The 22,230-nt window shown below is 47.8% G+C and overlaps 1 protein-coding gene across 1 annotated transcript in view; it reads left to right on the top strand.

The window, feature by feature from the left end:
- The window catches only part of LOC136567723 (zinc metalloproteinase-disintegrin-like NaMP), a 28,077-nt gene extending 17,029 nt beyond the window's left edge, over positions 1 to 11,048 (top strand). The window contains exons 14-24 of the mRNA XM_066567420.1: positions 20 to 215; positions 2,568 to 2,670; positions 3,414 to 3,570; positions 4,164 to 4,244; positions 4,763 to 4,841; positions 7,013 to 7,103; positions 7,428 to 7,527; positions 8,930 to 8,992; positions 9,235 to 9,312; positions 10,139 to 10,201; positions 10,907 to 11,048. Coding sequence (XP_066423517.1) covers positions 20 to 215; positions 2,568 to 2,670; positions 3,414 to 3,570; positions 4,164 to 4,244; positions 4,763 to 4,841; positions 7,013 to 7,103; positions 7,428 to 7,527; positions 8,930 to 8,992; positions 9,235 to 9,312; positions 10,139 to 10,201; positions 10,907 to 10,939 — 1,044 coding nt within the window. The 3' untranslated portion in view covers positions 10,940 to 11,048. The remainder of the gene's footprint in view (positions 1 to 19; positions 216 to 2,567; positions 2,671 to 3,413; positions 3,571 to 4,163; positions 4,245 to 4,762; positions 4,842 to 7,012; positions 7,104 to 7,427; positions 7,528 to 8,929; positions 8,993 to 9,234; positions 9,313 to 10,138; positions 10,202 to 10,906) is intronic.
- The last annotated feature ends 11,182 nt before the right edge of the window (positions 11,049 to 22,230 follow it).

Consider the following 22,230-nt stretch of genomic DNA (forward strand, 5'->3'; position numbering starts at 1 on the left):
GCATTTTCTCCCTCCCCAGTTCAAGAAGTCGGGCTCGGTGTGCCGGGCGGTGAAGGACGAGTGTGACCTGGCCGAGATGTGCACGGGGCACTCCCCCAGCTGCCCCGAGGATCGGTTCCGTGTCAACGGGCACCCCTGCAGCTTTGGAGAGGGATATTGCTACATGGGCACCTGTCCCACCCGCGACAGCCAGTGCAAAGATGTCTTTGGGCCAGGTGAGTACCCCGTGGCACCAGAAAAATCAGCTTGGCTTGGGCACGTGAGAGACAGGGGAGGGAATTCTGCGTCAAATCCTCAGACCCATTGCACCTCAGAACAGCCCATCTGTGGGGCTGCTCTTCAGCTCAGGCTGCAGGTCTGAGGGCACCACCTGTGGTTTTTGCAGGGGTCCCCAGGACGAGGTGAGAGATGAGTGAATCTGACTCCAGGTTCTTAGAAGGCTAATTTATTATTATATCACATTACATTACATTATATTACATCACATTGCATTAAATTACATTATATCATATCACATTATGTTATGTTACATCATATAATATCATATTATATTATATTACATTACATTATATATTATTATATTATATTATATATTATTATATTATATATTATTATATTATAATAACAATTTCTTAATAAATTATTTTATATATAGTATAATAATATATAATATATGATATATAATAATACAATAATATAATAATAATATAATAATATATAACAATTTCTATATTATTATTAAATTAATTAGTGTAATATATTATATTATATTATATTATATTATATTATATTATATTATATTATATTATATTATATTATATATTAGTGTATTGTATTATATTATATTATATTATATTATATTATATTATATTATATTATATTATATTATATTATATTATATTATATTATATTATATTATATTATTATAATAATATGTTATGTTATATATTATACTATACTAAACTATACTACAGAATAGAGAAAGGATACAGATAGAAGGCTACAAGAATGATAATGAAAAACTGGTGACTGACCCCTCAGAGTCTGACACAGCTGGCTGTGATTGGTCCTTAAGTATAAACAATTCACATGAAACCAATCAAACATGCACCTGCTGGTAAACAACCTCCAGCCACATTCCAAAGCAGCAAAACAGGGAGAAGTAAATGAGATAATATTGTTTTTTTCTCTGAGGCTTCTCATCTTCCCAAGAGAAGAAATCCTCACAAAGGGATTTTTCAGAAAATATGACAGTGACAGCCCATCCATAAAAATAAACTCCAGTGTGTAGCGTAATTAATGATGATTTTTATATTTCCCACTGTCAGTGGCTGTGGCTCATGAGCTGCTCTGTGCTTCCAGAGAAACGGGAAGTGGGGAGCACATTCCTCTTTCGCAGAACATGTCTGAGTTGTTTGGAATGGAGCTGGGGAAGTGGTTTTGGCCAGATAGGAAGAGGAAATGTCTGTCCTTCAAATTAACAGCCAAATTTGGCACGTCTGGTGCTTCTGAAAGCAGCATTTCATAGAGCTGGGGAATGGCTTGGGCTGAAAGGGGACTTAAATCCCACCCAGTGCCACCCCTGCCATGGCAGGGACACCTCCCACTGTGCCAGAGGCTCCAGCCTGGCCTTGGGCACTGCCAGGGATCCAGGGGCAGCCACAGCTCCCTGGGGATTCCATCCCAGCCCCTTCCCACCTTCATGGTGTTATAAATGAATACTCCAATTTAATAATTAACGAAATTTATTAAATAATCAAAGCATAAATTTGGAAAAAGCCACAAGCAATTTGACTCTGAGCCAGGCGATCAGAGTCAGGGAAACCCAGATTTGGCCTCTATTGCACCAAAATCCCCATCGGTCTCCAAATGTCATTTATTTCTAAAGAGTTTGTTTTGTACAGTCTTTTGGGCTCTAGAAGGGGCCCTTCTTTAGCATATTGTCATAGCTTTCTTTTTTGCTGCCACGTTTCTCAGAACTGGTGAATAATTGCTGAAATCCTGTCAGGTGAAAATGTTCTGAGATAAACATCTGGAGTCGAATATTACCTTAGAGATGATGCTATCAAATGCCTCCTGCTGGGGTCTTGTCAGATGAAAAAATCCCTTGAAATATCCATCCCTGGAGACAGTGTCCTCCTGGTGTTTGAATCTCCATCCTCATCACTCAGCCTATTACTGCTTGTTGCCCAACACTGCCTTTAGTACACAAAATGCTGTGGTTTTTAATTTCCTTCAGCACGAATTATTTTATAACTTATATTACAACAGGGAACAATTCCTTCCCAATATCCCATCCATCCCAGCCCTCTGGCAGTGGGAGCCATTCCCTGTGTCCTGTCCCTCCATCCCTTGTCCCCAGTCCTTTCCCAGCTCTCCTGGAACCCCTTAAGGCTGTGGAAGGGGCTCTGAGCTCTCACTGCAGCTTTCCCTTCTCCAGAAAGTCATTTATGCCCATGGGCCCTTGGCTGGGAAAAGCCATTTCCTGAGCAAAGGAAGGAGCTGGAATATTCCCAGCTCTGGTTTGGGATCCCAATCTCACCCCATTTATTGTTTTCCCCCTGCAGAGGCCACGGTGGGCGAAGCCTCCTGCTACAATGTGAACGAGAGGGGGAAGTACTTTGGGTACTGCAGGAAGGAGCATGGCACTTACCTGCCCTGCAAGAGAAAGTAAGCACTGGGCCATGGGATGTGCTGGGGTTTGGGAAGAGAGGCCATTCCTACTCTAATCAGGAGACAGAAGCCAGGAACACCCTATTTTAGAGGCACAGCCCTGTGTTCCTTCTTGTTCTGTCTGAAAACTGTGGGAAGTAATTTCTAAGAAAAGTGGATTTAAATCATGAGGTGAGAGAGCACATTACATCATGGTTTGTTATATTATATTATATTATGTTATGTTACGTTACGTTACATTACGTTACATTACGTTACATTACGTTACATTACGTTACATTACGTTACATTACGTTACATTACATTATATTACATTACATTACATTACATTATATTATATTATATTATATTATATTATATTATATTATATTATATTATATTATATTATATTATATTATATTATATTATATTATATTATATTATATTATATTATATTATCTGTGCAGGGCTGCTGGGGAAGATGATTGTGAGGGTGTGCAGGGAACTCCAGGGATTTTGGGATAAGGAATTTGAACCTCAGAAGTGAAGGAATATCAGTTAAATGCTCATTTCTCTGAATGAATTTGTGTTCCCTCCTAAGCTCAGCAGGATTTAAGAACATGTCACCTGCTCAAACCAAGGTGCCACACCAGCATTCCCTGCTGCAGCCATTTCCTTGGAATTCAGGCTGCAGGAGAGCCCAGCTCAGAGGGGTTTGCTGGGCCTTGTCCTTGGGGTAACTGCTCCTGTTCTCCTTGCAGAGACAAAATGTGTGGGAAGCTCTTCTGTTCTGGAGGCAGGGAGATGCCTCGGGATGGGAGCCTGCTGTCCTTCAGGACCTGCAAAGGCAGCTTCCCCAGGAGTGGGGAGGACGACCTGGGGATGATCCTGGATGGAACCAAGTGTGGGAATGGGATGGTGAGTGCAGAATCACTTCTTCCTTTATTCTTCCCCCTCTTTCAGTCTTGTTGATAGAATTCTGCCCTGTACAGGGAAGATTTTAAACAGGGAGGAGTGAGTGCACCCCAAACTTCTGCTGATCTGTTTTCCCAACTTTTATCCCAACCCAGCAGCAAAGCAAACAGGAATTGGCAGCATTCCCATTTCCTTAGGCTTGGCTGCTGCCTCGTTCCCTTTACTGACACAAAGATGTGTGGCAGCAGAAACACAGCTTTGTCTGAGAGGTTAGGAAATTATTAATGTGTTATTGCATTTAATTATTGTATTTAATTATTTCCACAATGGCTGTCCCTCATCACTGTTTCCAGTCACTTCCTTGAATACTCCTACTGAAAGGAGGGATGAGGGACTGAGTGGGAAGCAGTGATGTCTGCACATCTCTGTCACTCCCCTTTCTGCTAAACACCCAAATGGAAAATTAACCCCTCATCTCCCACTCCTAAAGGGGGTCTGAGGGATTTCCTGAGCTGTTCTCCATCCCCTCACAGGATAAAGTGCAAACTCTGCCTGTCCTGGAAGCTCCAAGTCCCTGTGGTTTGCTCTCATTTCAGGTGTGCAGCCGTGGGGAGTGTGTCCAGGCTGAGGAGGTCTTCAGATCCACCAACTGCTCTGCCAAGTGCTCTGGCCATGCTGTAAGACACCAGCATTTGATGTTATTCACTTTAAAACCCCAAGAAAATTATGCAGATCGGCCTCAGACCTCCTCGCTGACAGTGTTTAAATCATTGATACAAATCTGTCCAATTTGAGGAGTCAGAAACTTAAAAACTTTTTATGAAAACACATCTCACTTGAGGGAACATCAGTATTTTTGCCCAGGAGATGGACACAGCCCCTGTGTCTGACCCTGCCCCTGAGCCATGGTATCACAGCTCTTCTCTTTTAGATTAGTTTGGTTTGGGGAGGAGAATTCTGCTCGTATTTGACCATTCAGAGACCTACAGATAAATAGATTAACTCTGTAGAGAAGCTTTCCCTGCAGAAGCAAAAGGTGCATGACATCAGGACTGTCCTTTAACACCCCAAACTGCTCCTTTCTGTGCTAAATTTTAGCCCAAATAAACAGAGAGATTAAAAAAACCTCTCAGCATCCTCACTCAGAAACTTTCTGAGCACCCAAACTCACTGGTGTCCCTGTTTGTGCCCCCAGGTGTGTGACCACAAGCTGCAGTGCCAGTGTGAGGAGGGCTGGGCACCCCCCAACTGTGACAGCTCCCCAGCCCTCACCAGTAAGTGCCACACCGTGGAATGTGTCCTTTCCTGGCTGCAAGGGATCCCTGAGCATTTCAGCTTTTCTATTTTCCATCTCTCTGTAATCCTGCATTTTTTAATGTTTACTCTAAACTCCATACCCAGTGTCAGCTCCTGCTCTCCCACTGGGGGCAGGCACAACAATTCCTCTCCAGGATTTCAGCTTTTCTATTTTCCATCTCTCTGTAATCCTGCAGTTCTTTAGGGCATAACTCTGAACTCCATACCCAGTGGGAGCTGCTGCTCTCCCATTTGGGGCAGACACAACAATTCCTCTCCAGGCCTGGCAACCAAGGACACCTCACTGCCTCAGGGCCCAGAGATGGCAACAAAAGGGAGTTGGGGGCAGCAAACTTGGGGTCAATGACTTCATGACCTGCAGCTGTAATTGGAAGATTAACCCCAAAATGCAAATGGACCAAACTTATAAAAGTGTGAATCCTGTGACCCATTATCCATTTTGGGTGCAGACGCTGGAGGGTTTAAAACAAGCCTGGATGTGGCACTGGGTGCCAGGGTTTAGTTGAGGTGTTGGGGCTGGGTTGGACTCGATGATCTTTGAGGTCTCTTCCAACCCAGTGATTCTGGGAATTCTGTGAATCTGCCCAAAAAGGTATCAGAAGGAGCTGGGGAGCTCCAGGGGAACGGCCCAGCACCAGAGTGGCTCATACAATTGTTAATTGGAATAATTAAGCTCATCAAGCCCAGCAGCACTGAATCATGTCCTCAGCTGCCACAGGTACAGGTTTGAACAATTCCAGGAATGGGAGCTCCAGCCTGTCCCAGAGCTGGACAACCCCTTCCATGAAGAAATTTCTCTTCATATCCATGCTAAATCCCAATGCTGTATCTCCAGGGAGCTGATTTCTGAGCCCCTCTCAGTCCTGCAGGGAGGAGTAGAGAAGGTGTTTTCCTCCCTAAGCTGACAAGTGATTCCCCCTGGAGATGAGAGCAACAGGCTTCTCCTGTTTATTCTTGGAATAACGAGTTCTCTGCTCAGTGGAGCCAGGATCCCAGAGGCTTTGCTGTGAGGGAGCTGGACAAGTTCATTTATCATCTACATGGTCCTTAACTGATCCACTTCTGAGGGAAAATAATTTGTGTCCAGATTTTCATGTGTTAGGGGGGAAAAAAAGCCTTTATTTCATTTATAATATGGAATATTTCTGTCCTCTCTTCACCTTCTCCAGAGCACTGTTAGCTCTGAACCTCTGGCTTGGCTGAGGCTTTGGAGTAGTTTTGTTGAAAATTGTGAAAGAAATTTTATTTGAGGGCAGTTTGAAGGTCTGCACCCTTCTCTGGGTAACAGCCTCTGGGACAGAGGAGAGGAAGGACAGGGAAGGATTTTTGAGGGTCAGTGGAAAGGGCAGGGATGGTTTAGGGTTCGTTCAGGGTTTGCTTAACTCAGGCAACAACAACTGACTTCAAACATGGCAAAACCAGCAGGAGTTCACCCCTTTCCATCACCATTTCTGGCAGGAGAAGAACCCATAAAATGAGAACAGGGATAATAAAATTCCTTCATCAGTGGTGATGGGAAACTTCTTAATAATAGTGGATCTTGTTGGGTCTCTCCCACCCTCAGTGGTTCTGGGATGTTCTAAGAACTGTTTGTGTCCCTGCTGATGTTTAGGAACTGTTTCTGTCCCCACTGATTTTGTAGGAACTGTTTCTGTCCCAACAGATGATTCTGTCCCCCCTCAGTGATCCCTGGTGTTTAAGGACTGTCCATGCCCTCAGTGATCCCTGGTATTTTAGTATTCTTTCTCTCCTTACCTTCAGTGATCCCTGATGTTTCAGAACTGTTTCTGTCCCTGCCCTCAGTGATTCCCTGGTGTTTAAGGACTGTCCATGCCCTCAGTGATTCCCTGATGTTTGATTCTTTCTGTCCCTACCCTCAGTGATCCCTGGTGTTTAGGAACTTTTTCTGTCCCTGCCCTCAGTGATCCCTGGTGTTTGATCCTTTCTGTCCCTGCCCACAGTGATTCCCTGGTGTTCAGGAGCTGTTTCTGTCCCTGCCCTCAGTGATCCCTGCTGTTCAGGAGCTGTTTCTGTCCCTGCCCACAGTGATTCCCTGGTGTTCAGGAGCTGTTTCTGTCCCTGCCCTCAGTGATCCCTGGTGTTTAAGGGCTGTTTCTGTCCCTGCCAGGCATTGCTGTGGCTGCTGGCGTGCTGGCTGTCCTGGCTGTCACTGCAGTTGCAGCCGTGCTGCTCACCCGCTTCCGAGGCTTCCACAAGAGGTAAATCCTTCCCACATCCACCTAAAACCCACAAACCAAAGCCAGGAAAACCCTGCAGAGTTTGCAGTGGAGGTGGGGGGAATTAGACTCTGGAAGGGAAGGAAGATGGTCCATGAGATTTGTGGAGGCATCAGAAATCCCATGGTTGGGAGGGGATGGAAGAGTTGAAATGGAGCTCTTGATAAATCCTTAATAATCCCAAATGAATAAAGGGAAGAAAGAAATCAAGGACATGGGTACAAAACACCAGCAGGAGTAAGGCAGGGCTTCAACAGTTTTTTCTTCAGTTAACTAAAATTGAGCATGATTTGAAATCTTTGACAGCCACCAGACCAGGAGGGGACCCGGAGCCACCAACCAGGTGTTTGTGGATCAGGAGCAGAGCTGCAGAGAACAGCCTGTGCTGGTGCCACCTGCCCAGAAGGTGAGAGCAGGGACAGCTGGGGACTGTCCCCAGGGCTCAAACCATCAGCCCAAGGGACTGCACTTCCACAGGACTCCCAAAATGCTGAGGGGAGGAATCCCAGCATGAGATTCCCAAAATGCTGAGGGGAGGGACAGCGCTGGGAATCCCATCACAAAATTCCCAAAATGCTGAGGGGACAGTGCTAAGAATCCCAGCTCGAGATTCCCAAAATGCTGAGGGGAGGGACAGTGCTGGGAATGCTGGCACAAGATTCCCAAAATGATGAGGGGACAAGGCTGGTGATCCCAGCACGAGATTCCCAAAATTATGAGGGGAGGAGTCCCAGCATGAGATTCCCAAAATGCTGAGGGGACAAGGCTGGGGATCCCAGCACGACATTCCCAAAATTAGGAGGGGAGGAATTCCAGCACGAGTTCCCAAAATGCTGAGAGGACAGTGCTGGGGATCCCAGCATGAGATTCCCAAAATGCTGAGGGGAGGAATTCCAGCACGAATTCCCAAAATGCTGAGGGGACAAGGCTGGGGATCCCAGCATGAGATTCCCAAAATGCTGAGGGGAGGGACAGTGCTGGGAATGCCAGCACAAGATTCCCAAAATGCTGAGGGGACAAGGCTGGTGATCCCAGCACGAGATTCCCAAAATTATGAGGGGAGGAGTCCCAGCATGAGATTCTCAAAATGCTGAGGGGAGGAATTCCAGCACGAGTTCCCAAAATGCTGAGGGGACAAGGCTGGGGATCCCAGCACAAGATTCCCAAAATGCTGCGGGGACAGTGCTGAGAATCCCAGTATGAGATTCCCAAAATGCTGAGGGAAGGGACAGTGCTGGGAATGCCAGCATGAGATTCCCAAAATTATGAGGGGAGGAATACCAGCATGAGATTCCCAAAATGCTGAGGGGACAGTGCTGGGAATGCCGGCACGGGATTCCCAAAATTATGAGGGGAGGAATACCAGCATGAGATTCCCAAAATGCTGAGGGGACAGTGCTAAGAATCCCAGCTCGAGATTCCCAAAATGCTGAGGGGAGGGACAGTGCTGGGAATGCTGGCACAAGATTCCCAAAATGATGAGGGGACAAGGCTGGTGATCCCAGCACGAGATTCCCAAAATTATGAGGGGAGGGACAGTGCTGGGAATGCCAGCACAAGATTCCCAAAATGCTGAGGGGACAAGGCTGGTGATCCCAGCACAAGATTCCCAAAATTATGAGGGGAGGAATCCCAGCACAAATTCCCAAAATGCTGAGGGGAGGGACAGTGCTGGGAATGCCGGCACGAGGGGGGCTCTGAGTCCCCAGTGAGCCGGGGCAGGGCAGGGCCAGCCGGAGATAAGGCAGGAGATAAGGCAGGAGGTGAGATAAGGGCTCCACCCCATTTGTGACCGTTCCCATTCGCAGGTAATTGATAAGAAAGTTCTTCCCGTGCCTCCACCTCAGGAGAACAAACCCCAGCGTCAGAGTGTGAGTATTTCTGGGAATGTCCCTGCTTTCCTGCGGGATTAGGGAACATCACAAACCCCTGATCCCAAAGGGACATCCCTGAGCTCCAGAGCAGGCTCGGTTTTCTCAGACAGCATCCCTGCACCCCCCCCATCCCCAGCCCGTTAAAGCATTTTCATATCCAGCTCCAGCCTGCACATTCCCAAGGAACGCGTGGATGCACACACAGAGGGTTAAAGTGGTTTATGTTCTGTTTTTTCCAGCCTGCCCTGAGGCCCAAGGGTCCCCCACCTCCCGTTCCTGCCCCCAAACCTGGCTCTTCCCACCCCGAGGAGAAGTTTGTGAGTACAACCCTGCAGCTTCCCTCATCCCTATCAGATCCCAATTCATATTTGCAGCTTCTGATTTAAAGTAAAAATTTAAAATCGCAGCTATTCAAAGTGCAGACTTTTAGGGTAGGAATCACCTTTTTGGCCATGTAATCCTAAACTGCACAAATATCCCTCCTCAGCCAGGGAGTCCTCCAAGGCATCAGAAGCAAACTCAGTGGCTGGAGTTTAAACCAAGAGGCATTTCAGGTGTAAACACAATGTAAATGATGAGTAACTTTGCTATTGCAGGTGCCTGTGAGGGTTCCTATGTGGCAGAGATGTGGTCGGTCTCACATTTGTAAGAACCCAGAGGAATGGTTCTATTTCTCATTAATAAACCCAAACCATCCTAATTAAAAGAAAATACCTGCCTCAAATGTTCACCATCTCAGCATTTGAGCCCCCTGCCCCCCTGGCAGGAGGGTGTAAAATCCATCTTCACTCTGGTGACACAGCTCTGGGGTGCTGCCTGCACAAACATGGGTCAGGACAATATAAAATGTAATATATAAAATATAAGATATAAAATATCCCCATGTATCAATTATAAGCCACATTTAAATCCCACTGTGTGAGCTTGGATATCGATATTTAAATATTGGGAATAGCTCAGTGTCTTCTGAAACAGACCTGGCCCCCTTGTATTTGTATTTTGTTGCCCCCTTGCACATGGACAGATGGGAATTCCTGGGATTTTGCAGCAGGAAAATGCTGCAGGCTGAGGGTGGCTGGGGCTGGGGAGGTTCTGCAGCTGCTCAGACAACCCCAGTGACATTTAAACCCCATTTTGTTCCAGGCTCCAGAGAGAAAAGCTCCTCCTGTGCCTGTTCCCAAAGGCAAACCCGCTCCTCCACCCCAGGTAATTCAGGTAGGAATAACAATTCTCTGAGGATGGAATTCCCATCCATTCTCTGGGGGTGGAATTCCCATCAGTTCTCTGAGGGTGGAATTCCCATCAGTTCTCTGAGGATGGAATTCCCATCCATTCTCTGAGGGTGGAATTCCCATCAGTTCTCTGGGGATGGAATTCCCATCCATTCTCTGGGGGTGGAATTCCCATCAGTTCTCTGAGGATGGAATTCCCATCCATTCTCTGGGGGTGGAATTCCCATCAGTTCTCTGAGGATGGAATTCCCATCCATTCTCTGAGGATGGAATTCCCATCAGTTCTCTGGGGGTGGAATTCCCATCAGTTCTCTGAGGGTGGAATTCCCATCAGTTCTCTGAGGATGGAATTCCCATCCATTCTCTGAGGATGGAATTCCCATACATTCTCTGAGGATGGAATTCCCATCAGTTCTCTGGGGATGGAATTCCCATCAGTTCTCTGAGGATGGAATTCCCATACATTCTCTGAGGATGGAATTCCCATCAGTTCTCTGGGGATGGAATTCCCATCAGTTCTCTGGGGATGGAATTCCCATCCATTCTCTGGGGATGGAATTCCCATCAGTTCTCTGGGGATGGAATTCCCATACATTCTCTGGGGATGGAATTCCCATCATTTCTCTGGGGATGGAATTCCCTGAAACTGCTGGGATTTAACTGCTCCTTTTCCCTGCAGGCTTTAAAGCCCCCCATGAATCCCAGAGTCTGAGGCTTCCCAGGCAGAGCTGGGTGGGCCACCTGAAGTTTCCAGGGACAATTCATCCCTCGATTCCTCCACTTTTGGCAAAGGTATCCTGGACCATCTCCCTCTCCTCCTTAAGAACTGACTGAGAGCTGCCTGGAAAGATTTGGGATTTCAGGCAGTGAGGAGCTCTGGTGGTGACATGGAGCTGCTGTCCAAGGGAGGCAGAGCAGAGTCACCACTTGCACCGAGGTGTAAACTGGGAGTAAGTTACAAAAGCTGCTGAACACCCCCAGCTGCTGGGCCAGCACTGTGGGATGAGGCTGCTCCTCCTCTGCTCCTCTGGGACCAGAGCTGAGGGGAGCAGGGACAGTGTGGCTGCTGCAGGTTTGGGAATTGCAAACTTTTTTTTTTGGCTCCATTTCTGGATCTTTTCCAGCCCTTTCTGCCCTCAGAAATACAAAGATTTCTCCCTCATGTGCAAGTCATGGAGAAAAACAAACCCATCCTGCCCTGGGGAGAGAAGTTGTGTCCCCAGGGTCTGAGATGGACATGGAATAAGTAATGAGACACACTGGGAATGGTTCTGGGAAGATCCTTTGCTCTGGATTCTCTCCACAATCCTTAAATTCCCTGTTGAGGATGCCATTCCCTGCAAAACAGGGATGTGATGGAATTTCAGTTCTTCCTTTGAGGTTGTGTTGGATGAGGATGGATGTTACTGGAAGAGCAGAGCTTCCTTCCTCTTTGGATAACTGCTGCTTTATTTGAGCCAGGAACAGATTGGAATCTCCACCTGGGTTTGACTGGGGTGTAAAAATCCAGAAGTTATTTTTTATGAGCTGTAATTAATGTATTTACAGAGATTTCTGTATTAAAGTTCTGTCTGAACAGGAAGTAATTGTTGTGTCCTTTCAAACCCATCATGAAGCACAGGAAAACCAGGGTGAAGTGGGGTCATTTCTGACATTGCCAGAGCCCTAAAACTCCCAATTTGCAGCAAAAAGATCATTCCCAGGTGTTGTCAGCCCTGCCAAGTCAGCCAGGAAAGCTGAATTCCATTTATAATGAGGCTTGACAGGATATTCCAACACAGCTTTTCTGCCATCTTCAAATCTGTTTCTTCCTGATTTCCAACCTTTGGGAGTACGCCAGAATTTTCCAAGAATTGTGAGATTGGAAGCAAATCTAGACAATTGTTTTTTTCTTAATTATCTTCTGAGATTCAGCTCCAAACCAGGAGCCTGGACTGCCTTTTCCTGCAGAAAACCAAATCCTGACCTGCTCATACCTGAACTCCTCCATTCCCAGCCCTGAGCAGAGGGCGAGCCCAGGACTGAGATCAAAAATTCTCCTTCAGAGTGACCGGGAGTAGAAACTTCAGAAAAATATTCTATTTTTCTATAATTTCTCTATCATTTTATATCTGATTTATTCCCACCCAGAGCAGGTTCTGATTTCCAGCCCCTCCTGCCCCGGGACACCCGTGGTTACTCCGTGTGTAGCTACAACCTCTCGTTGTGTTGTACAAATGTGACATCTGCTGCTCAAAAGCCTCCACTGCAGGAGGAAAAGATCCCCAAATCAGCTGGAATTTGCTGGGCAGGAGCCGTGGGCTGCACCTTTCCCTGCTCTCAGCCCCCCAAAAGCCATTTATTGACAGGTTGGTTTTGGTTTGGGTGAATATTCCACTCCTCCTCCTCCTCCCTCACTCCATGGGAAAACAAAAATGTCTTTTTTCCTGTTTCTTTTCAACCTCTGAATTCACAGAATCACAGAATCCTGGAATGGGTTGGCTTGGAAGGGCCCTGAAGGATCCAATTCCAGCCCCAACAGCTCCCACTGTCCCAGGGTGCTCCAAGCCCTGTCCAGCCTGGCCTTGGGCACTTCCAGGGACCCAGGGGAATCCACAACATCTCTGGGATAACCCAATTTTCCAATTTCCCACTCTTCTTCACCCCACTTTTCCTCCACCTGCACCTGAGGATGGTGCTACCAGCCCCTTTTCTCCTTGCACCCCAAACCCAACCTTCTCTGTGAAGGTTTTTAGGGAGTTCTGGAAATCCAGAGCATCCCAACAGAGAGAATTCCTCTGGAATTCCTCTCCCACCTTCAGAATTGCTCATTTTTTAAATTCTTCTTCTTGGGGACTTATTTTTTAAGGGTTTTTCATGGATTTTGTCCGCAGGAAGCAAAGCCCTTGATATCTTTAGTCTTTTACCTCCCCTCTTTGCTTGTTCTTAAAAACTGTCAGGTCCCCTTCCCTTTGGGGGCAATTTCTCTTGAAGTGTCCATTTTTCTTACAATAAAACCAAATTTGTCCTTCTCTAATGGCAGATAACATTACTCTGGCCTTTTCCTTTGCTTTCTCTTCATCCCTCCTGGTGTACATTTTCTGTGCTTCTCTTGAGAAACCCTCCAATCCCCTTTCTTGCCAATTGTCTAATTTCTCCAATTTTCTCTGTGTATTAAATCACACCTGGGTGACAAAATATGTTTTTAATAAGATTTGTCTGGCTGCTGTTTCAGGGTTGATGCTTAAATATTGCCTCATATTTTTCCTCAATCTTTCTTGAATATTGCCTCATATTTTTCCTCAGTCTTTCCTCAGACCTCCTAGAGAGTTGGGGTTTCCCCTCTCTTTTGTTGTTCATCAAATGGTTTCTGAGGATTGTGGCCCCTTCTTGCCGTGCACATTCCGTGCTGGCCGTTAGAGGGCAATGGGCTGTGGGGAAGGAGGAGCTGAGGGATCAATTCTGCACTGCCAGCACCTCCTGACCTTGGGCTGTGTCCAGGGAACGCTGGATCTGCAGACACAGAGGCACCAGGCAGGGAATAAACTGATCCCAGCCCTCCAAACGTGACTCCACTCCAGGCCGGGCTCCGAGCTCCTCACAGCAAGAGCCAGTTCTAACTGAGTCAGGTTTTAACCCAAGCCTTTTCCTAGCAGCCCTTGTCCAGGTGAATAATTCATGTCACTGGCAACCTGAAATTAAGGATTTTGCTTCCCTGTGCCAGCAGATTTTCTGCAGCCTTGTAGCAATGCATAAATCATCACCTTCTGCACAAAGGAGGAGATAAAAGGCAGCAGGATGAGCCCACTGATGAGAAAACTCATGGGGAAAATTCACAGTGCAGGTTTCCCTGAACTCACACCTTGCTCGTTGTCTGCCACCGAACTGGGCTTCATGGTCCCCAGTGCTGCCACAAAATGGTTCCAACCATGCCAGCCTGTGCCAGTGGCTGGTAACATCAGTAATAATATCAATAATAATAATTAATATCAGTAATAATAATGTCAGAAACAATAATATCAGTAACAATAATATCAGTAACCAGGGAATCATGGAATATCCTGGGCTGGAAAGGACCCACCAGCATCATCAACCAGCTCCTGGCCCAGCACAGACACCCCAAGAACCCCCCCAGTGCTGAAATGTGAGCCTCAGCCGCTTCAATTTCTTTAATAATGGCTGAGAAGTGCCATTAATCGTCCCTTTAATGATGATTTCCCAAGTATGGCATTGCTGGATGCTTCCAACCTCCTCTGGGGCTGAGCAAACAGGAGTCCCCAGCGTTCCTCCAGGTCCCCCCAAAGCCACCCTCAGGAAAGTGGCAGAGATTAACAGGCTGCTCCTGACACGAGATCCATAAATAATTCCACAAAAAGCGTGGCCCCGGCCTTTAGAAGGTCTCAGGGCAAAATCAGAGGCTGAAATATTGATGGATGTGTCTGCAGGAGCCATTAGGGAAGGGAAAGTGGTTCCACGGCGTTGGGCTGGCTGCAACACTGGGAGGAGGGAGGACCCTGGGTCACACCCTCACAGAACACATCTGAGTGCCCAGCCCCAGCTAACAGCAGAAATTATAAACCCCACACCATTTCAGCAGGAATTTAGAAATGGAGTGAAAGAACTGCTCCTCCAGTGGGGAAAGAAGTGCTGGGAAAGCCTGGAGGAGATTTCCAGGCAGAACACATGAGGACAGAGCTCGGGTGTGTCTGCTTGGGGCTGCAGGCACACAGAACATCCCTGTTACAGCTGTTCTTACATGGAGACAGGGATGAGCTGCTCCACATCTATTTTTGCCTGTCCTGGAGTGCACTGCAGTAATGTGTTTTCCATGTTCCATTTTGCAGCCATCACGGAGAGGAAAATCCCAGGATCCCAGTGGTGGGAAAGGCACGGTAAAGAGCTGCTGAGAGCTCCTGAACGTGCTCCTAAATTGGGTCACCCCAAAAATCCCTCCTGCCCAGCTCCATAGCGTGATGGGGCTTCAGAGCACGAGATGATTTAACAGAGAATGAAAAACCCTGTGGTGGGGTCTCCCAATGAAGTACTGGGACAGGACATGATCCCCTTCGGGACACGATCCCCTTTGGGACACCATTCCCTTCGGGACACCATTCCCTTCAGGACACCATTCCCTTCAGGACATGATCCCCTTCGGCACATGATCCCCTTTGGGACACAATTCCCTTCAGGACACCATTCCTTTCAGGACATGATCCCCTTTGGGACACAATTCCCTTTGGAACACAATCCCCTTTGGGACACGATCCCCTTTGGGACACAATTCCCTTTGGGACACCATTCCCTTCAGGACACCATTCCCTTAAGGACATGATCCCCTTAAGGACATGATCCCCTTTGGGACACGATCCCCTTTGGGACACAATTCCCTTCAGGACACCATTCCCTTCAGGACACCATTCCCTTAAGGACATGATCCCCTTAAGGACATGACCCCCTTCGGCACATGATCCCCTTTGGGACACAATTCCCTTTGGAACACAATTCCCTCCAGGACACCATTCCCTTCAGGACACAATTGACACCCTTCATAATGCCATTCCCCTCAGGACACGATCCCCTTTGGGACACAATTCCCTTCAGGACACAATTCATGCCCTTCAGGACACCTTCCCTCCCCAAACACACCTGGGAACAGCAGGAACCCCCCCTGCCCAAGGGACATTGCTCCTGGAGCCAGATCCCAAGGCCACGATCCCTTTTCCATGGTGGGATGGTGCCACAGGAGGGGCTGACTCCCAAATTCCAGGGCTCCCATTCCTGGCAGCTGCACAGGAATCCAGCATTTCCCACCCTCCAGCACATTCTGCTCACTCCCCTGGAATCTGGGAGCTCCATCCCAGCCTCAGCTCCCCAGGATTCACCTTGGGGTGTCCACAAGGAGGATTTGGGCTCCTCTGCCCCTGACCCACGTCCCAGATCTCAGAGCCCTTGCTGGGCTGCTCTGGCTGCACAGGGGATGCTCAGCCCCTTTTCTGGGTTGATTTCTTTGACCTGGGGGACCCCTGTGGGCCCCCCCTCCCTTCCCTGGGCAGTGTCAGAATCTGGGTTGGGATGTGGGTTATGGGCATGGTGGGATTTGGCCAAACCTGGATTTGGTGACCCTGGAGGGCTTTTCTGGCCTCAGTAACTCAGTGATCCCGTGACAGGGGCCCATGGTGGTGTTTTTTAGGCTGTAACAGCAAGAAGGACTCACAGGAACAGCCCCAAAGCACATTCATTAACCCCCTGATGTCCACACCTCAGCCAGTACCTGGTGCTTTGCTGGATTTGATCTTTGACCACCCCTGAAGTGATCCCTGCAAAGGGAAACCAAGAACCTGCCCAGCTCCAAGGACTCTGCAGAGCCCAGCCCCCAAAAAGGGGGAAAGAGAGAGAATTATAAAATCACTGAGGCTGGAAAAGCCCTCAAAGCCCATTGAGTCACCCATCCCCGGCGGTGTCCCCACACACCCGTGTCCCCAAGTGCCACATCCACAGGATTTAAATCCCTCCCGGTGCAGGAGGAAAAAAAATCCCCAAATCAGCTGGAATTTGCTGGCAGGAGCCGTGGGCTGCACCTTTCCCTGCCCTCAGCCCCCCAAAAGCCATTTATTGACAGGTTGGTTTTGGTTTGAGTCAATATTCCACTCCTCCTCCTCCTCCCTCACTCCATGGGAAAACAAAAATGTCTTTTTTCCTGTTTCTTTTCAACCTCTGAATTCACAGAATCACAGAATCCTGGAATGGTTTGGCTTGGAAGGGCCCTGAAGGATCCAATTCCAGCCCCAACAGCTCCCACTGTCCCAGGGTGCTCCAAGCCCTGTCCAGCCTGGCCTTGGGCACTTCCAGGGATCCAGGGGAATCTACAACATCTCTGGGATAACCCAATTTTCCAATTTCCCACCCTTCTTCACCCCACTTTTCCTCCATCTCCAGTGACTCCACTGCTAGGGCTGACCAAACCTTTCCACAATGGATTTTCCCCTAAAAACTGGCACAATGGCATAATTTGGGGCCGTTTCCCTGGTGCTGCAGCTCGTGAGAAGAGGAGCCTCAGTGGACCCCAGGCCCAGCTCATCCCCATCAGCCCAGCCCGGGATTGCTGCACTTTGCTGTGAATTTTTCATGCTGCAATCAGCTGGTGCTGCAGGCACGCACGGATGGAAGAGAATCCTGAAATATTCATGACCCACTGCAGAGCACCAGCAGCAAGAGAGCTGCAAATGAGGACAGGCAACCTCAGGCAGCCCCGTGGAGTCACTCTCCCTTTTTTGGCCAAAATTCAGGTGGGTTAAAATGAAGGAAAACAGCCAGATTCCAGGTTTGGGGTGTCCAGAGGTTGGATTTAGGACACATCAGGAGCCTGGGTGAGCTGAACCTTCCAGGATGTCTCTGGAGCTTCTGAGCCACCATTTGTCCTGGATGAGCACCCCTGGGCCAGATTCCTGAATTTCATTCCTGTGGGTCTGGGCACGACAAAGCCCACGGGGAATGGGCAGGGAGGGGGATTTAAAGGTGCATTTATCACTAAATCTCAGCATCCATCCAGACACCACAAAGCAGCAGCCAGACTTCCCTCCCTCACTGATGAAACCCTACACCAGACTCTTTAAATTTAGCCTGAGTGGGGACAGAAATGAGCAGAGCTCCAATTCTCACCAACACCACGGGTTTAGTTTCCCTGGAATGATCACATTTCCCACCTATTCCTTATTCATGTCCCATTTCCTTGCCTTAAAAGCTGCCCTGACCCGAGTCTGGAGTGGTTTCCTCAATCACTGCCATCATTAGAAACGCTGCAATCAGAGGAGTGGGGGCTCCTCATCACTAATTTAAAACGTGCCTGGTAGCACAGACGTTTGTGAAAGACATTCCAAATTATGTCCAAGTGGAGAAGAGAGGGGAGGAAAAAACCCCAACACTTCCACATCTCCATCTCCTGCCCATCTGCAGAGCTCCCCACAGCACAGAGGAGGAGAAGAGAAGCTTCAATATTGGTTTAAAAAATTCATGGGCCTCTCTCCACCTGAAATAAACCTGTGAGGAAGCTGCTCTGCGTTGGGGAAGGTCACTGCTGAGTTTCTGTCTGGTGTTGCTCTGTTCTTCTAAGTCCTTCTAAGCCTTCTGATGTTTACATTCTTGTAATGAACTTTCTCACAGCTTTTCTGTAAATAATTATTGTTTTACATTCTTTTCTGGAGGAGGAGAAATTTGATGGACTGTTGGTTTGTCCAGTGTCACTGGGGAGGTGGCACTGTCACCCTCCAATCCATGGTCACTTTTGAAAATCTATGAATGTTAGAATCAGAAATTAAACTTCCCTCTTTTTACCCTGGAGATTCCAGTGTCTGCGTTGTTTTATTTCATGTCCTATAGCGACAGACCGGGAACATCCCAGCCCCAGCCTGGGATTGCACAGCTTCCATCCGGGATGGGATGGACCAGGAGCAATTCCACAGGTTCCCATGCAGGATGGGATGGACCAGGAGCGATTCCACAGGTTCCCATGCAGGATGGGATGGACCAGGAGAAATTCCACAGGTTCCATCCAGGATGGGATGGACCAGGAGCGATTCCACAGGTTCCCATCCAGGATGGGATGGACCAGGAGCAATTCCACAGGTTCCATCTGGGATGGGATGGACCAGGAGCAATTCCACAGCTTCCATCCGGGATGGGATGGACCAGGAGCAATTCCACAGGTTCCATCCAGGATGGGATGGACCAGGAGCAATTCCACAGGTTCCATCCAGGATGGGATGGATTGGTGTTGCTCTGTTCTTCTAAGTCCTTCTAAGCCTTCTGATGTTTACATTCTTGTAATGAACTTTCTCACAGCTTTTCTGTAAATAATTATTGTTTTACATTCTTTTCTGGAGGAGGAGAAATTTGATGGACTGTTGGTTTGTGCAGTGTCATTAGAGAGGTGGCACTGTCACCCTCCAATCCATGGTCACTTTTGAAAATCTATGAATGTTAGAATCAGAAATTAAACTTCCCTCTTTTTACCCTGGAGATTCCAGTGTCTGCGTTGTTTTATTTCATGTCCTATAGCGACAGACCGGGAACATCCCAGCCCCAGCCTGGGATTGCACAGCTTCCATCCGGGATGGGATGGACCAGGAGCAATTCCACAGGTTCCCATGCAGGATGGGATGGACCAGGAGCGATTCCACAGGTTCCCATGCAGGATGGGATGGACCAGGAGAAATTCCACAGGTTCCATCCAGGATGGGATGGACCAGGAGCAATTCCACAGCTTCCATCCGGGATGGGATGGACCAGGAGCGATTCCACAGGTTCCATCCAGGATGGGATGGACCAGGAGCAATTCCACAGGTTCCATCCGGGATGGGATGGACCAGGAGCAATTCCACAGGTTCCATCCAGGATGGGATGGACCAGGAGCAATTCCACAGGTTCCATCCAGGATGGGATGGATTGGTGTTGCTCTGTTCTTCTAAGTCCTTCTAAGCCTTCTGATGTTTACATTCTTGTAATGAACTTTCTCACAGCTTTTCTGTAAATAATTATTGTTTTACATTCTTTTCTGGAGGAGGAGAAATTTGATGGACTGTTGGTTTGTGCAGTGTCATTAGAGAGGTGGCACTGTCACCCTCCAATCCACTGTCACTTTTGAAAATCTATGAATGTTGGAGTCAGAAATTAAATGTGAAAAATGCTATCATTTGATTGGCTTTTCACAAATATTCAAATTATTATGTGTTATGTTAGAAAGTTATGCTGTGTTAATTTTCTTAAGTAGTGTGTTCAATATAGTTTTAGGTTATAACATAATGTTAAAATAGAAACTCTGCTATGTAAAATACTTTTTTTAAAGAGAGGATTCGCACGAGATAGCAACCACAGGACACCTGAATCTTTCAGAGAAAGAGAATTTATTGCTCCATTAACAGAAGAAATGAACTTCTTCCCGCCTTGCTCAGCCCTGAAGAGCTGTCAGGATTCAGAGGAAGCAGCTGACACTGCCCAATCCTGTGTTTGAATGGAATTTATGCATCATGGATGAGGTGTATGAATATGCAACAGGCTGTTGCTTTAAGGGTTAATCCTCTGTTAACGTGGGTCCTTTTTCAGGCTTATTTTGCCCTGAAAGAGGTACCTGGACTGTCTGTAACTCTTTGTTTTTATTGTCTTGTATTGTCCTAATCCAAATTGTCCAAAATTTTTATTACTCTAATTATATTGCTATTTTTATAACCATTTTATTACTATTAAACTTTTAAAAATTTAAAAACAAGTGATTGACATTTTTCACATTAAACTTCCCTTCTTTTTACCTCAGAAGTTCCAGCATCGGTGTCGTTTTATTTCGTGTCCTACTGCCACATGGTGTCTTCTCAGGGAAGGCCGGGTGGGGTTTTTGGGTGTCTCTCACGTTGTGTTTTTTGCTCAGATGGGTTTTGACAGTTTGAGCAGATTATTTGTACAAATCCCCCCTCAGGAGCGGCAGCCACGGCAGGGAGTGGGAGGTTCAGAAGGAATCTGAGGCTCTGGAGCTGCCTGACTCCCAGATGAGGTGGGAGGTGCTGCCTGTGCTGCCGCTGTGGATTTGGGAAGGAGCCACCCCAGCTGGCACAGGAGCCACCCCAGCTGGCTCAGCTCATCCTGCCGGGAGCTGTGGCTGCCACTGAGGGCACCTCCCACACCTCCAGCCAGGCTCTGCTCTGCAAATCCACCCACCCTGAAGCACCTGACCCAAATTCCTGTCAGGAAGGGCTGGACCCAGACTGGGAGAGCTGGGAATGTTCTCCTGGGGAGGAGAAGGCTCCAGAGAGAGCTTAGAGCCCATTCCAGGGCCTGAAGGAGGAGAGCTGGAGAGGGACTGGGGACAAGGGATGGAGGGACAGGACCCAGGGAATGGCTCCCACTGCCAGAGAGATGGGTTAGATGGGACATTGGGGAGGAATTCCCGGTTGTGAGAGTGGGGAGGGGCTGGGATGGAATTCCCAGGGAGCTGGGGCTGCCCCTGGATCCCTGGCAGTGCCCAAGGCCAGGATGGAGCCCCCTGGGACACTGGGAGGTGTCCCTGCCATGGCAGGGGTGGCACTGGGTGACTTTTAAGGTCCCTTCCAACAAAAATCATTGCAGAATTCCCTGGAGAAGGACTGGGGACAAGGGATGGAGGGACAGGACACAGGGAATGGCTCCCACTGCCAGAGGGCAGGGATGGGTGGGATATTGGGAAGGAATTCTGCTGTCTCTGCTCAAGGAATAAAGTCATGGAATACCACATTTCTCTTGGAAATCATAAATACTGCTCTGTTCTGGAGAGCCCCAGAGTTTGCAGGATTCAGAGGTGCTCTATGGATTGACATGGATTGAATTCCTGTTTGTGCAGGGATGTGTGCAGAGCACACAGAGAAAGCTCTGGGGTCTCTGGAGCACTTGGCTGAGGAGATGAGGGCACACCTGTGTCACACAGAGCTGGAACTGCCACGAACACAGGGAATGCCCAGCCAGGAAAACCTCATGAGAAGAGGGAAAACCCACGTCCAGCATCCCCATTTTCCCAGAATCAGGTGAGGAACACTGGGAAAAACACCAGGATTCTGCTCCACATCAAACCTTCAGCAGCTGCAGGAATATTTGCAGCATCCATTGCTCCTGGCCTGGCCACATCACCCCCAGCCCACCCCTGCTGGAGCCAGTGGCAATAATTCCATGGATTTATGTGCCCTTGACAATCCCTGTTTGTCCCCCAGCCCCAGGCTGTTTTCTATTTTTACTGGAACACTAAAATTCCATTTTCTGCCCAAGCTGCCTGATGGCCAATAAATACAATCCCACTTAACTGGATGGGCAGCACACCAAACCCCAAAGCTTTTATTTTCATTAAGCATCGTTAGCAGTGGCATGTCTTTTATCAAATCTGCCTCTGATACTCACTTTATTAAAGAGTCCATCAGCCCCAGACTGCTTAATGCAATCTGCAAGGACAGGCAGGGAATTTGTATTGAATTTGAGCAGGTGGGGACAGAACTCCTGAAAAATAAATATATT

Source organism: Molothrus aeneus, chromosome 29, assembly GCF_037042795.1.
Source record: "Molothrus aeneus isolate 106 chromosome 29, BPBGC_Maene_1.0, whole genome shotgun sequence".
Taxonomy (NCBI): Eukaryota; Metazoa; Chordata; class Aves; order Passeriformes; family Icteridae; genus Molothrus; species Molothrus aeneus.